We start from the raw sequence: 13,155 nt of genomic DNA, 5'->3' as shown, positions 1-13,155 counted from the left end.
CAGCAGACTCCATGTGATGCAGGCCAGGAGAGGCAGGAGTAGAACCCGCTGCTTTCCAGCAGTCCCCCTTCTGCCACACCTCTACAGACCTCTCCAGTACACTGCCCATAGACCTACGCCTCCACTGGCCTAGCTGTGGAAACATGGCTGCTCTGGTTTATTTAACCAATAGGTCTGGCTACACGTGGACGATGAAAATCCATGAAAAACCAAGCCCATGGTGGTCAAATGCCAAATTCTGGATAGCATTTATTATGAACTTAAGCAATTTTTAATTTCTGATTGGACATCTCAAGAGTTTATATGAACTGAATAGTTGGATGACTGTTTTTAAAATGAAATCTCACAGGCTAATTATTCACCTTATTTGTTTACTCTTTAATCTCCACATTGCACAACAAATCATCAGATCAGTCAGCGATGCATCTACTGACTGGATAACTAATTTCATTTCATTTCTAATAATAAATGCTACAGCTATTTTCAATAAACAATTTTTTTTTAACTCTGTAAGTAAAATTCACGTAGCTTTTGAGTTCTGAAACCATTTTCATAAGTGCTTTGCAATTCTCCAAACAGTCTGAAAAACAGTAAGTGGTCCTACCACAATCCAAAAGAGGAAAACACTGCTTTGGCTTGACAGCCTCTCTTTTATTTTGTTTTCCCTAACTAGTTAACTTTACATATAGCTACAGTATATTATGGTGGTAAATTTATTTATCACCTGTTCAAAATGCATTGGAATATTCAGTGTTTTTAACTTTCTTTAAATTTTCATTGGAGCTGGTGTGAAAACTGGAATAAATAACCAGCCATGTTTTCCCATGCTGGAAAAGTTCCAGAAGGGAAAGGGCTCTTGACATTACAGAGCTAAAGGAGTTTTCAAGACACATTCTATTTCCATACTCGTTCTTTTGTATGCTAGGTTGCCTGCCATTATGTTTATGTAATTCTGACAGTGTTCTTAATGACACACTAACAGATTGTAAAACACGCTGCTGGCATTTACTTGTTTTTTATATTTTTAAAACAATGTCCTTCATGTAACAGTAGTTAAGCGCGGCAGAAGGACATCATTAGAGCCATGGTTAAACTGTAATTTACACCATTAGGAAGGCAGGAGCAATTTTTATTGCCTGGCAATTTTCTTGCTGAAATATTTGGACCATATGGCTCAATTTGTGTAATAACCTTAATTTCAGCACCCTTCAGGTCTGCCTCCATCTCCTACGGAATGGTAAAATGCGGTTTAGCAGAAAAGGCAACTGTCTATACTTAGAGAGTTGAGATTAATAACATGTCACGTCCTGTTTTTGGTGAAGGAATTCGAACAGCAGCCAGATGGTATCTCTACAAATAACTGTCAGGGGTCTTGATCTAATCAATACAATGTATTAATACATCTCCCTTTGCTGCTTCTCGAGGGGCTAGCGTGCAACATCTGGAAAGATTGGGGGGACCGCCAAGTAGAAAGCTGATCCTTTTCAGAATCAAACTGAGCCCAATTAATTTTTCATGTATACTTGATAACTGTTTCATAATGAGCTATGCGTCTTGACGGAGTTAGGGTTGGCGGCATGAGCGGCTAGCGCTTCCTATCCCCATTCAGTCCACTTACAGAAACCAACCCATTAATCAAACTATCTGGCATAAAACTGAAATCTCAGCTCAGCAAGAGATCAATAACCATCCTTAAAAAAAAAAAAAAAAAAAAAAAAAAAAAAGCAAGCTACAACAAAGACCCCACCACAGAACAAGGCTTTAGTGGGCAAAAGTATCCAGGCGTGACACTAGTAATTACTTTAACAAAAACCAAAACTGAGAACCACACTCACCTGACAGGCACCTATAACACAGAATTTAATATTAGCTTCCTGTCAAAAAGTAACATTTAAGTCCATTAAAAATACACTGCAATTCTGCTTTCTAGAAGCAGAGGCCATCTGGCCCCTATTCACCATAATTGCTATTATAGTCTCAAAAATAATATTTATATAGTGCTGTAAATTAACAGACAGACACACGTTCCCACTTCCAAAGAGCTTACTGTGGATAAACTCATGTTTTAGCACTGCTCAGGAATTAGGGTCTTGCCCCCTAAAAAAAAAATAGAGCGTGGCAAGATTATACATGCATTCCAGTGCTTTTTGCAAACTCTGAAAGGAGGAGAGAGCGAGGTCACTTGGCAGGCAGAAAATGGGAAACTGTGACAAAGAAAGGGGAGACCAGCTTGAACGAGGCTGTGAAGCTGAGTGATGGGAATGGATTCAAAAGGGAGCAGTAAAGAGAAAGGACAGGAGGTCAGCTGAGAATACTAAACTTATCTTGCGTAGGACACCCAACGGCTGTTTGATGAGAATGACTTTGGTGACTGTAGACCTGGATTAGATTCAAATGGAGTCCCTAGCGGTACAAGGCTCTGTATTATATTACCAATCCCCTGAGTTATATGGCTGGCTCTTGCTTTTATACATGTTTTTTTAAAACGGGTAAGATTCTGTATTTAGTAAATTATACAGTACTCGTAAAAATTCTGCATCAATTATAACCATGTAACATAACACTTCTAGGCCAATTTGAAGAAAAAAATGTTATCTGTGGAGGGTAGCGGGGCAGGAAATGCAGTGGGGGTGGGAAGAAAGCTTTATAATTTTCTGCTGAAGAAGTCCTGTATCTGTAGCTGTTGGACACGACCCTGGGGATTTTAGGAAGCTGCCCTATGACTTTACAAACAAAGAGAGTTATCTTGGAATTGCCTGATAACTTAACACTTAGGAATGTTGGTTAAATATGAATTAAAATGTAGTCAAATCCAATTAAGCATTTTTAAACACATATCTAATTGGAAAAAACAGCTGTACATATTACCCAGCAAATTTCCTCCTCTATTATTATATCCTAGTAATATATGAAAAAAGTATCTACAGCTTACCAAAATCTTATTTTTAAAGCAGACTTAGTGCAGTCAAACACAGCATGGCACAAAGGGAAGAATGCCCCTTATGTCTTCTTATCAAATCATACTTTATTGGGTGAAGTTTTGTGGGAGTCTTTGTTTTGTTTTTACAAATTAGAAAGCACCCCACCAATGGTGTTTTTCTACAGCACCTGATTAACTTGTTCATGTTTTCTCAAGTCAAATGCAAGTCTTATGGAAATACATCACAGAAAAAAAAAGCATAAATTGAAAGCACATGAAAGCATGTAGAGAGAAACAGAATATGTAGCATATACACAATCCCATTTTAGGTATTCTATGCTTAGGTATGACAGTTGTCACGGAGTTGCCTACTTTCTTAAGACAACAGCTGCACAAACAAGAGGTTACCACTTCCAGACTGCTGCCCGGTACCATCTTCTGGTGGAAGATGCCGTCTTTTAAATCTGTCTACCTATATAACCCCATTAGGAAAAAAAAACAGCTGACTAATCAGTTTAAAATCAACCACCTTCTTTAGCCTGACACTGGTGGAACACGAGCACACTAGATGAAAGCAGTGTAGTGCAAACAGTTGCAGCCCAATGGTGGTAAATGCCCATGCCACAGTTGTTCTGGAGGCTTCATGGAGGAAGTTCATGCCCTAATCTAGGTTAGATGCCTGAAGTTAGACAGTGTAAACATCTCTTGGAAGACCTGATACTACATGTGTTTCACTCAGCAAAAAAGAATTATGGAATGGGTAAAAACTGGATCCTGCACAAGGAGAAACCCAAGGATAAAATATGCCAGACATTTCCAAAAAGGAGAAGTAATTTCTTTGTAGAAAAAATTACCTATTGATCCAGACATTCTGCTCTAATCAATTGACTTTCTCTGCAGCTGAAAGTGACTTCAGGAGCTTCACTGGCAGATGTTGCTATTTGAGCAGCCTTTACACTGCTCTTACTTATGCCCACCAGCACACAGTTCCACAGGTTCACCTTGCAGTTCCTCAGCCATATCAGAGAACCCGATATGCCTCTCTGTGATACGCCCAACCCTGGGGAAGTAAGAGGAGTTAAACTCCAATCTGATATTAAATGGAGTCACTGAGCAACGTGACAATAACTGGAATTGAAAGAGGGGGGGGACTTGATTCGAACTGATTCTGCTTAATGAAAGAGGGTTTGATTTTGTGATTCTACCTGGACGGTTTAGATTCTGCTTACATTCCACAGGAGCATTCTTTTGTGGTAAGAAAGACATAGGTGCCAGACTCCTTGTCAGCAAGACAATGAGGAAAAGTGTTTACTTCACCCCAAGGGACCACCAGATGGGGATGCGACCACCCAGAGGAGAATACACCGCATGCGCTGGAGGGGAGGGACTTGATTAATGAATATGCAGTAGTGTTCAACGTAACCTGTTGAATATGTATGAACTTGACTTACAAATATGTAACATTTCTGTGAACCGGTATGCAAGTTAGGAGGAGCTATCCCCATTGCATCCAACTCTGCGCAGCGTTGATTAAAACATACCTGATTTTACAACTACTTTGTGGTTATAGAGTTTGATTCCGCAAGTCAGAATGACTCTGAATCAGTCCTTAAATTAAGAAGCTAAAAAAAAGAATATAAGTTATATCAAGAAAAAGCCTAAGGAACTTATGATTGTTTCTTTTGGAAGGGAAGCCTTACTTCACAGACCAGACTGCCAGACTGTCAAAGAAAAATTAAATAATAACTGAGAGTATCTTTGAAGCATTGGGAAAAAGAACAGAAAACGTACAAAGATTATGAAATAATTTCTGAAAGAAACTATTAAAACACTGTTTGTTTGGTTTTTTTTATATTAGTATTATGTTAGAAAGTACTGTCATGAAAACACATGACAACATCTACGGTTTGGACAAATCAAGGAAAATTGTTGTGAGATGTGGAATCTGCCAGCCCTGTATCACTCACAAAAATCTACTTCACTTGTCTATTTGAGTCATGTTAGTCACAATCATGTGGGCTGTGTGATTAGGCATGGACAAACACAATTCTATCACCAGTCTTACTTCTGGTCTAAAATTTCTTCAAAGGGCAAAGTTACGTTAACTTCACATTTCACACTGAATTAGGGAGAAAATATTGAAGAAAATAAGTAACGAAAAAAACTCCTTTGCTGAAACCTTCACATATTAAGACCTCACAGACGCCAGGTAAATCTTTCCCTACTACCCTGCATCCTAACTAACAATGATTCCTTAATTCTTGGCAGAGCTCCCCAGTGTGTAAAGTTATGTTTCTGTGGCTACTGAAAGCATCCAGGGTGATACTGAAGTAGCCTTGGTTACAGCAACGATAGTATAAACAGAAGTGGGCTGGAGCTGGAGTCTCTCTTACTTTCTCATCCAGTTCTATTACCATAGTACTTCAAAATCATTGAAGTTGTGCAACAATCCATTTTGTCCTTTCTGCTCTAATTAGGCAATTCTACATGTCTGTCTTGATAGGTGGGGCTTACTGAAGCACTTAATCAGTTTCTGGAGGGGCATCGTAGTGCCAATCCAAATGCTTATTTAAACAGAGCTGTAGTGCCAAATCCAGCATATTCTGCAGCAGCATGGAAACAACAGAGTCTGTGAGACACAGATTGCCTCGCACGCTTTTTTTTTTAGCAGCCTTCATTGTGAAGGAGCACTCGTCCTGTATGCATCCCAAGTAAGCTTAACAGACTTTAGTCTGAAGACAGGAAGCATTTTAGATCATTGGTCTTTCCTGGCAAATAAAACAATTACTGCAATTCCAGTACGAGCCCTTCCTGAAACTGTGCTAACGAGGCTCTGAATCTTAAAAATTGCATTTAAATCACATGACTCATTTGCAAGCCCATCACATATAGCACACACGTGGTAGGTGTGGGTCATTTCATTGGAATTAGAAAGCAAATGTCTCTATACATGAGAGGTCACCAGTTGTTGCAAGTTAAAATCTTTTCACTGTTAAGCATAATTAAAATACTCTAACAGTGGTTTCAGTAATTTAAACATTGCAGTATTGTTGTAATATTTTTCTAGGCTTCAAGAGTTCACAATTGTTTGGTCCAATCAAATCTGGGAACACTGGAGAAGTTATCACCCATCAAGGTAATTACTTTCAAGTTGAAATAATTACTCCATCAATGTTAATGGTCTTTCAACTTCAATAAAGCACTCACCTGCCGATAATCACAGCTAACCTCTTGCTCTCATGCAATTCCCTCTCTATTTAGCAGGTTATATTACAGCCGTTAGAGTGGTCACTTGTCCTGAACAGCTGCTGAATTTCACTTTGATCGGCTGTGAACCATAAAAAAATTAGTCACCTGTGTATGATTTCCCCCTAACCCAGAAGCCCTTGCAGAGCTAAAGAGATGATCTTTTGGCTGTACTAGGGCATTGCTAGAGCAGCCATCTTGCTTCTGGTTATGGCTACTTTCCACTCCCTAACAGCAGTATGGAGCCCAATTAACTTTTGCCCTCCACTGCTGTTCACAGCTTTCATTCTTTACTAAGTAGCATATCTTCTGAATTTATGGTTTGTGCAGGGACTCCACCATTTACACTCATCTTGTTTTCTTACAATTCAGTTTCTCAGGCATCTAAAACAAGTATGTATAATTCACCACTCCTTCTCTTTGACATATTTTTCTTATCCTGGTGGCTGTGATCTTCATTTCATCTTCTGTAGGGAAGCTCTAATGTGCAGTCCTACATGTTGCACTACTGAATAATGCTATTATTAAAGTGATACATCCAACATTGCCAAGTGGTCAATGGTCTATAAGAGGAAACAGAAATGAAAGATTAAACACAGATGTATTACGTACTTCTGAATGTGATGAATAGAAATGAACTAACTCTGGATGCAAGATTCAAGAGGTCTGTAATCCTGCTTAGAAGGCTTGAGTAAATGGCAGTACTGGTGTGTTAAGATTTTTTTTTTTCAGATAACTATATTATATACGAGGCTTTACAGTAAGCAGTCATTATTTCTTTATTCTAGTTATATATCCAATGTGCAAATTAGTGTCTGGTTATAAAAGCATAATCATGCCAGCCAAAGCCTTATTCTCCTACCAAAGCCTCTATTATTATTGCTATTCTGCAATATGTCTACAGATTTCCCTACCAGAGATGAAGCATCTGCCAAGAAGAGCTTGGCCGGTGTAGTTATATACCATCTCCCCACATAATGTAAGTAAGCCAACATATGTTCTCAACTGTTAGCATAGCTGCATCCAAACCAAGGGCTTTGCTGGTGCAATGATATCAGCTAAGAGACATGTTAATTTTTTACACCCCAAGCTGACATAGCTATGCCAAAAACAAACAAACAACAACAACAAAAAAACTTAGTAGGAAAAATCTGGCCTGCGGGCTTCACACTGCAAAACACAACATGAATAGACCTATGCTTCTAGGTAGGCACAGATGTAAGATTCCCAAGGAAGAGGGCCTTGTAATGCTCACACCTCTCTCTTGCATCCTGGAAGAAGGCAGGCTTGACATGCAAAAGCCTTAATTCTGCAGAACAACAACAGGGGTCACTGCTGAATGCAGGTAGGGTTTTTCTGTACAACCCTCACTTCTAGGTGCTTTTTGCTTCCTCTTGTCCTTCTCCAAGCACTCTAACAGCTGCATTTTACACTTTTTTTCTCATCTTCTTGGCCTGTTTGAATTTCCTTGCTCACAATAAGCAACTACTTGATACAGCTGCCATGGGAGGGACAGTGTTACATATCTGCAGTACATCTACTGAGCAAAAGTCCAAACTCACCCACGTTTTTATCTCCCAGGAATATTCGGCATACAATGGCTAAACAGCTCAGATGCTTTGCTGCCATTTGCTGGTACTGGCTTTACAATGAAATCAGCTGTGATTCCTACATTCACAAGCTTAAGCCCTGTGCTCACAAGGGTAAGCAGTCTGCTTTGTCAATCTGGTCATTTTATGCAGGTTTCTGTAAATGAGAACTTAATGACAATCCATTCCTCTATAAGCACATCTGTCTGACATTAGTGTTGTCAACAAGACACTTCTCCCTTTAGAGGGTTAAAATGAAGTGGAAGACGTTGTAGAAGCAGCTTGTACTGCTGTAACCAGTCTTGACTTGACTTTGTTCTGCACATAAACCAAAATGTCAGTTTAACATGCTGTCACCAACCATCCGTCAGTATACTCCTAGCCAAACAAGCCAAGGAAGTTTACTTTTTAACAGCAAACCCTCAATAAGGCTCATGTGTACAGCATCAGTGACTGATGCTGCAGGTGAATCCTCATACGTGAGAGTGGTAGCAGCAGAGTGGAGATGTCATTTTCATCTCCACAGGCAGTGCTGAATTCCAAGGGTTCAGTGATAACCTTACCAATACTGGACAGCTACAAGTTTGACACATCAGTTCAAAAACAGATTAATAAACCTTCACTGGAGAAGAAACAGCTACATCTTAGGAAAGTAGCCTGCATAAAACTATCAAATGATTTGGAAACACAGAAGATGCTCCCCATTTGCCCTTGGAAACGGGCAGAAAAAAAGTTGCCCCATTAGAATGGCCTGCAGTGGCATTAGCAATTATATATATATCCTTCAGTGCCACCAGGATGGTGTTTGGACTTCAGTCGAGCTTTACATCTCATGGCAGGCAAGCAGGGTATGGCCAACAAGAGGGAAGGTGGGATCGGCTACTGCGATTCTAGCACTGCTTTTTTTTCTGGAATAATCTAATGGGATAAAAATGGAGTCTAACAGATTAAATAAAGGACCGAACTCATTGCTCGCTTAATACTTTAAGTCTTGCTTGTAACATGGAAGCTTGTGTGAGAGAATGACTAATGGCGTATCCCACGAGGGAGCTCCAATAGAGATGCTTTAGGAGATTAAATGATTTAGCCTAGTACCCCTGAAAGCTATATTTTAAAGGGGCAGAAGTTTAATCATTGAAATGCTAGTTCCTTCAATAAAATTACATTTTAATTAAAGTGTCTCATTCACAAAGCTACAGTTAAGGGTATTTCAGCAATTTCATGATAAAACTCTGTTTTAAAGGGGCTATAACTTTGAAAGTTGCTGTCCAGGTTTTTGCCTGTTGGGATAATTGACCTGACCTCCAGAAGATATCTTTGATAACAGGACTCTATGCACTGTGTCAATAACTTTGATTCAAAGCTTTAGCTGTTCCACTATATTCAGAACAGAAGAGGAAGGATTCAGTTCTCAGCTCTTTGGTATAAATCAGCAGTAACTCCACTGAGTTAATGCAATTGCAACAGCTTTAAAGTCAGTGCAACCGATGGAAGGGCTGTGTAGAAAGATTTCTCCCCAGAGGGTAATATAATATTTGAAAATAAAAAAATAAAAAGTGGCAAAAACTACAAGGGCTGATCCAAAAGTAATGCCTCCTATTTTATTATGTTGGCCCACAGTGTCAGAGTGGATATTGGTGGTATGGCAGTAGAGGTGGAATCTTCTCCCCAACATTCCCTTACATTTTGCTGCCACGTGACAGATGGCAGCAGAGGGGCAGTCTGACACAATGGTATCTGACACGGAAGTGCATACGAAGCAGAGGTGTGTTGCTGAATTGCTCCATGCAGAAAAAATGGTACCCACGGACATTCATCAATGCTTGCCGAGTGCTTATGGAGGCCAGACAGTGAATGTGAGCACAGTGGGGTGGTGGGTGGTGTATTTCAGCAGTGGTGTCAGCAATGTGGAAGACAAGCTGCGTTCTGGATGGCCATGCAGATTTTTACTAGCACAGTGTGCAGAATCTTGTCATCTGGTAGAAAATGCACAGCTAACGGTGGTGACTGTTGAAAAATGGAGCTTTGTAGCTGTGAATTTGCTCCTTCAAACAGTGTTATTGTGTTCTTTGAATCTGTAGTAGTTTCCATAGAAATAGCTAGGAGGCATTACTTTCAGTGACCATAAATATTTGATAAAATTAATGACAAAAGACAGTACAAAAAATATGCAAGTCAGCTCCACCACAGCACTAGTAGAGTAGCAATACATATGCTGCCAGAACATAATTTTGATTCAGGATGGTGTTTGGGGAAAGAAAAGGATTTTGGAGCCAGGAAAATACTAATTCAGTAAATAATAGCTTGTTAATTTAAAAGACCTTTAACTGATGCTGTTAAAGAAACAGTCTGTGGCAACATTATTTAAGGGTCGTTTTGGTAGGTTTTATTACCCACAATACAACCATCTTGGACGGTTTGTGTTGTTGTTGGCATGCTTAGAAGACATTGCAATGCATGACTGGCCAGGTCAATTCTGATACTCAGCAACACACTGCATGCTGCTGAAGTAAAGTGTTAGGAGATGCCCTACCATTTTGCTGGTTTTAAAATTGTAGGTGGTTCATCACAGTTATGATTGTGATTATTTTTTAAAAAACAAGTTAAAGGAGTGAAATACAACAATCCTACTGAAAATCAGTAACTTTGGAATTCCAATCTACTTTTTAAAAGCCACCACACTGTATAATGGAAATGCAACTTCAGGCTTTCAGGTGCACAAAGAACATATTCCTAGCATTCTTTTCAGGCTGTCTTCTGTTTCAGAAGAACCCATTACAAACTTAATACATTTGGGCTTCGAAGAGTACATGAGATTCCTGAACTGGAAACTTCTCCCATATTTTCTTGTCAAGGTTTGTCTGAGGTTGTTACTTCAAGGTTACTACTGGGTATTCCAGCGACTGTACTTTACGATCCTACATGATTGTCAAACAGAACGCTAATTAATTGCTTAATTAAAAGTTTAGTGGCTTTTCAGCATTATCCAGTAAGAACATGGACTGCGAATGTAATTTAGGCAAAATTCTAGGTTTATGGAGTTGAGGTAGCATGGCTGTGGAAACCCAACCTCATTAAAACCACCTTAAGCATTTTCTAAAACCTTATTTTCAGGAGGCTGCCAAATACAGCAGCTATTCTAATATACAGCAGTACAGTTCTATCACCTGTCTAGGTGCTGTCTTTCTGTAGAAAGACTGGGGTGTCATACATAGATAGGAGCAGTAGTGGCAACTGCACAAAACACAGACACCTCCTTCACTAATTTACCCAATGTTGTCACGCCTTTTCTCTCCGCATACTGAAAAGTAATATTTACAGATAGTCATGTTTGCAAAGTCCCTCAAAGGGAAAGATACCTTAGCTGTGCAAAACTAACATTTTATTGTAAGTGTAATGAAAGTAATAGTATATCTACTTTTGTTACTGATGAATTAAGAGGGGAATCTTTACAAAAGTGTATATGAGCAAATGCTTTGCGTATATGAACTACTTAATTACTAACAAATTCATTCAGTTTATGATTCCAACTGAATTTAAAAACTAGCACTGCATACAAAGAGGACTGGTTTTGTTCTTCATGCAAATATTATGAAACTATTTTGACAATCAGACAAAAATCTCAAGACAGTATTTTTAGAGTAAGGTAAAGTTAGATGTGTGTCCTCCAGGTATGCGCTGTGTATGTTTTTGAGCAACTGACTTGAATCTACTAAAGATTAGATATTAATATGAAATGTTTCAGTCTTCACTGGACTAATCCCAAAATTTATAGCAACAAAGTACTGGCAATTAGGAAACTCTACTTCCCAAATCCATGTAAAATGAGATTTTAAAATGCCACAGAGATCAAAACAGCATAAAAACAACCCAAGCCTGTTTTTGTTGGCCAGTTCTTACCGTCACAGTTAGTGCTGTAACAGCCGGGATGCTGAATGTTGGATCACTGCGCTTTTCTTGATAGACAACTCGATACAGAGTTATAACACCATTGGGAAACACAGGCTGGGTCCAATTCAACCGCACTGAGTATGCACTTGTTGCTTGTGCCCAAGGGGCTGCCATGCCCCATGGAGAAGCCTCGAGAGTTTGGGTTGAAGCCCACAGGCTGTCCACTGACCCCACAGCATTTTGAGCTCTGACACGATACTCATAGAGAGTAAAAGGCTGTAGAGCATCGGATGCATCAATAAATTCCAAAGCTCCCTCAGCCCAGATGAACAGAAGCAGGTCTTCTTGACTGCCCACAGGACGTCTGAAATGAAATCAAAGACAATTCGTTTAAAATTGAAAATAACTTTAACAGTCACATGGTAGCTCATACTGAAGTTCAAAGTTCAGCCTGCAGCTCACAAAGGTACGGAACGTAATTTTATTCATTACACACATGCGAGGAACTGCTTACCCATCTCTGCATCTTAAAAGTATTTCTGTGAACCTGTGATAGTTGCTCAGGTGTGAAAAAGAATTTTTGAGGCAATTATTTAATCATTATTCTCCTTCATTGAGAAGAATACTACAAAACACACTTCAAGCAGGTGTGCTGTCACCCTCCATGGTATCAGATTTGCAATATCTGACAGCACATTGTTCTTCCAGGATAGAATACATCAGATACGAGAATTTAAAAATTGTAGAATGTGAAATTTGAAATCTATTTTAGCTGAAAAGTAAGGACTTGAATTATAATATGGGTGAAATTTTTCAACATTCCTCAAAATTAAGATATTACTGGAGGTACACACCTTAGGATTGTTCACTTATGGAAAACTTACCCTAAATTATTATAGCAAAATGTTACCTAGTGAATCTAACATAGCCTGAAAGCCAAAGTTGAACACTTTAACTCTGGTTTGTTCACAGTAAACATCCCATTTACTCTTGCAAGTGGAATAAACAATCCCTTGTGCATAAACAACTCAGCAGAATTTGCAGCCCTATCACAAAAACTCATTAAAATATCACATAGAGTTCTTTTTATAATAAATGGTATATTTTTTTGGTGCTGTTTTTGTTTCAAAAATACAAACTTGTTCAAAAATACAAAGTAAGATATATGAAGACAATTAACTGTATAGGCTTTTGGCTATGGATTTTTCTTTTTTTACTTACCTTTTCTTTATTTATATATAGATGCATACATACCCACATATATTTGTATATATAGCACACATTCCTGCCCACCACATATCTGCCTGTGTTGAACCTAGAGATATTCTGGGTATCAGAGATGATTACAGATGAGCCTCACCCCTTTTCTAATGTGGCCTCTTCTAATACATTATTTACAACAGATGTAAAAAGGAAAGCACTCAACTTCAAAACCGAGTTATCAAATCAATTCTTTCACTCGGCATAAAAATGTTTGTGTGAAATTAAGTTGGTTACATTTAAACACTG

The 13,155-nt window shown here is 38.9% G+C and overlaps 1 protein-coding gene across 6 annotated transcripts in view; it reads right to left on the bottom strand.

The window, feature by feature from the left end:
- Positions 1-13,155, bottom strand: part of USH2A (usherin) — a 370,614-nt gene that overhangs the window by 40,416 nt on the left and 317,043 nt on the right. For all 6 annotated transcript variants that reach the window (XM_015283893.4, XM_419417.8, XM_040697423.2 and 3 more), the window contains one exon: positions 11,656-12,010. In XM_015283893.4, coding sequence (XP_015139379.2) covers positions 11,656-12,010 — 355 coding nt within the window. The remainder of the gene's footprint in view (positions 1-11,655; positions 12,011-13,155) is intronic.

The sequence above is a fragment of the Gallus gallus genome, chromosome 3 (assembly GCF_016699485.2).
Source record: "Gallus gallus isolate bGalGal1 chromosome 3, bGalGal1.mat.broiler.GRCg7b, whole genome shotgun sequence".
NCBI classification, from domain to species: domain Eukaryota; kingdom Metazoa; phylum Chordata; class Aves; order Galliformes; family Phasianidae; genus Gallus; species Gallus gallus.
This window is presented reverse-complemented; position numbering and strand designations above follow the sequence as displayed.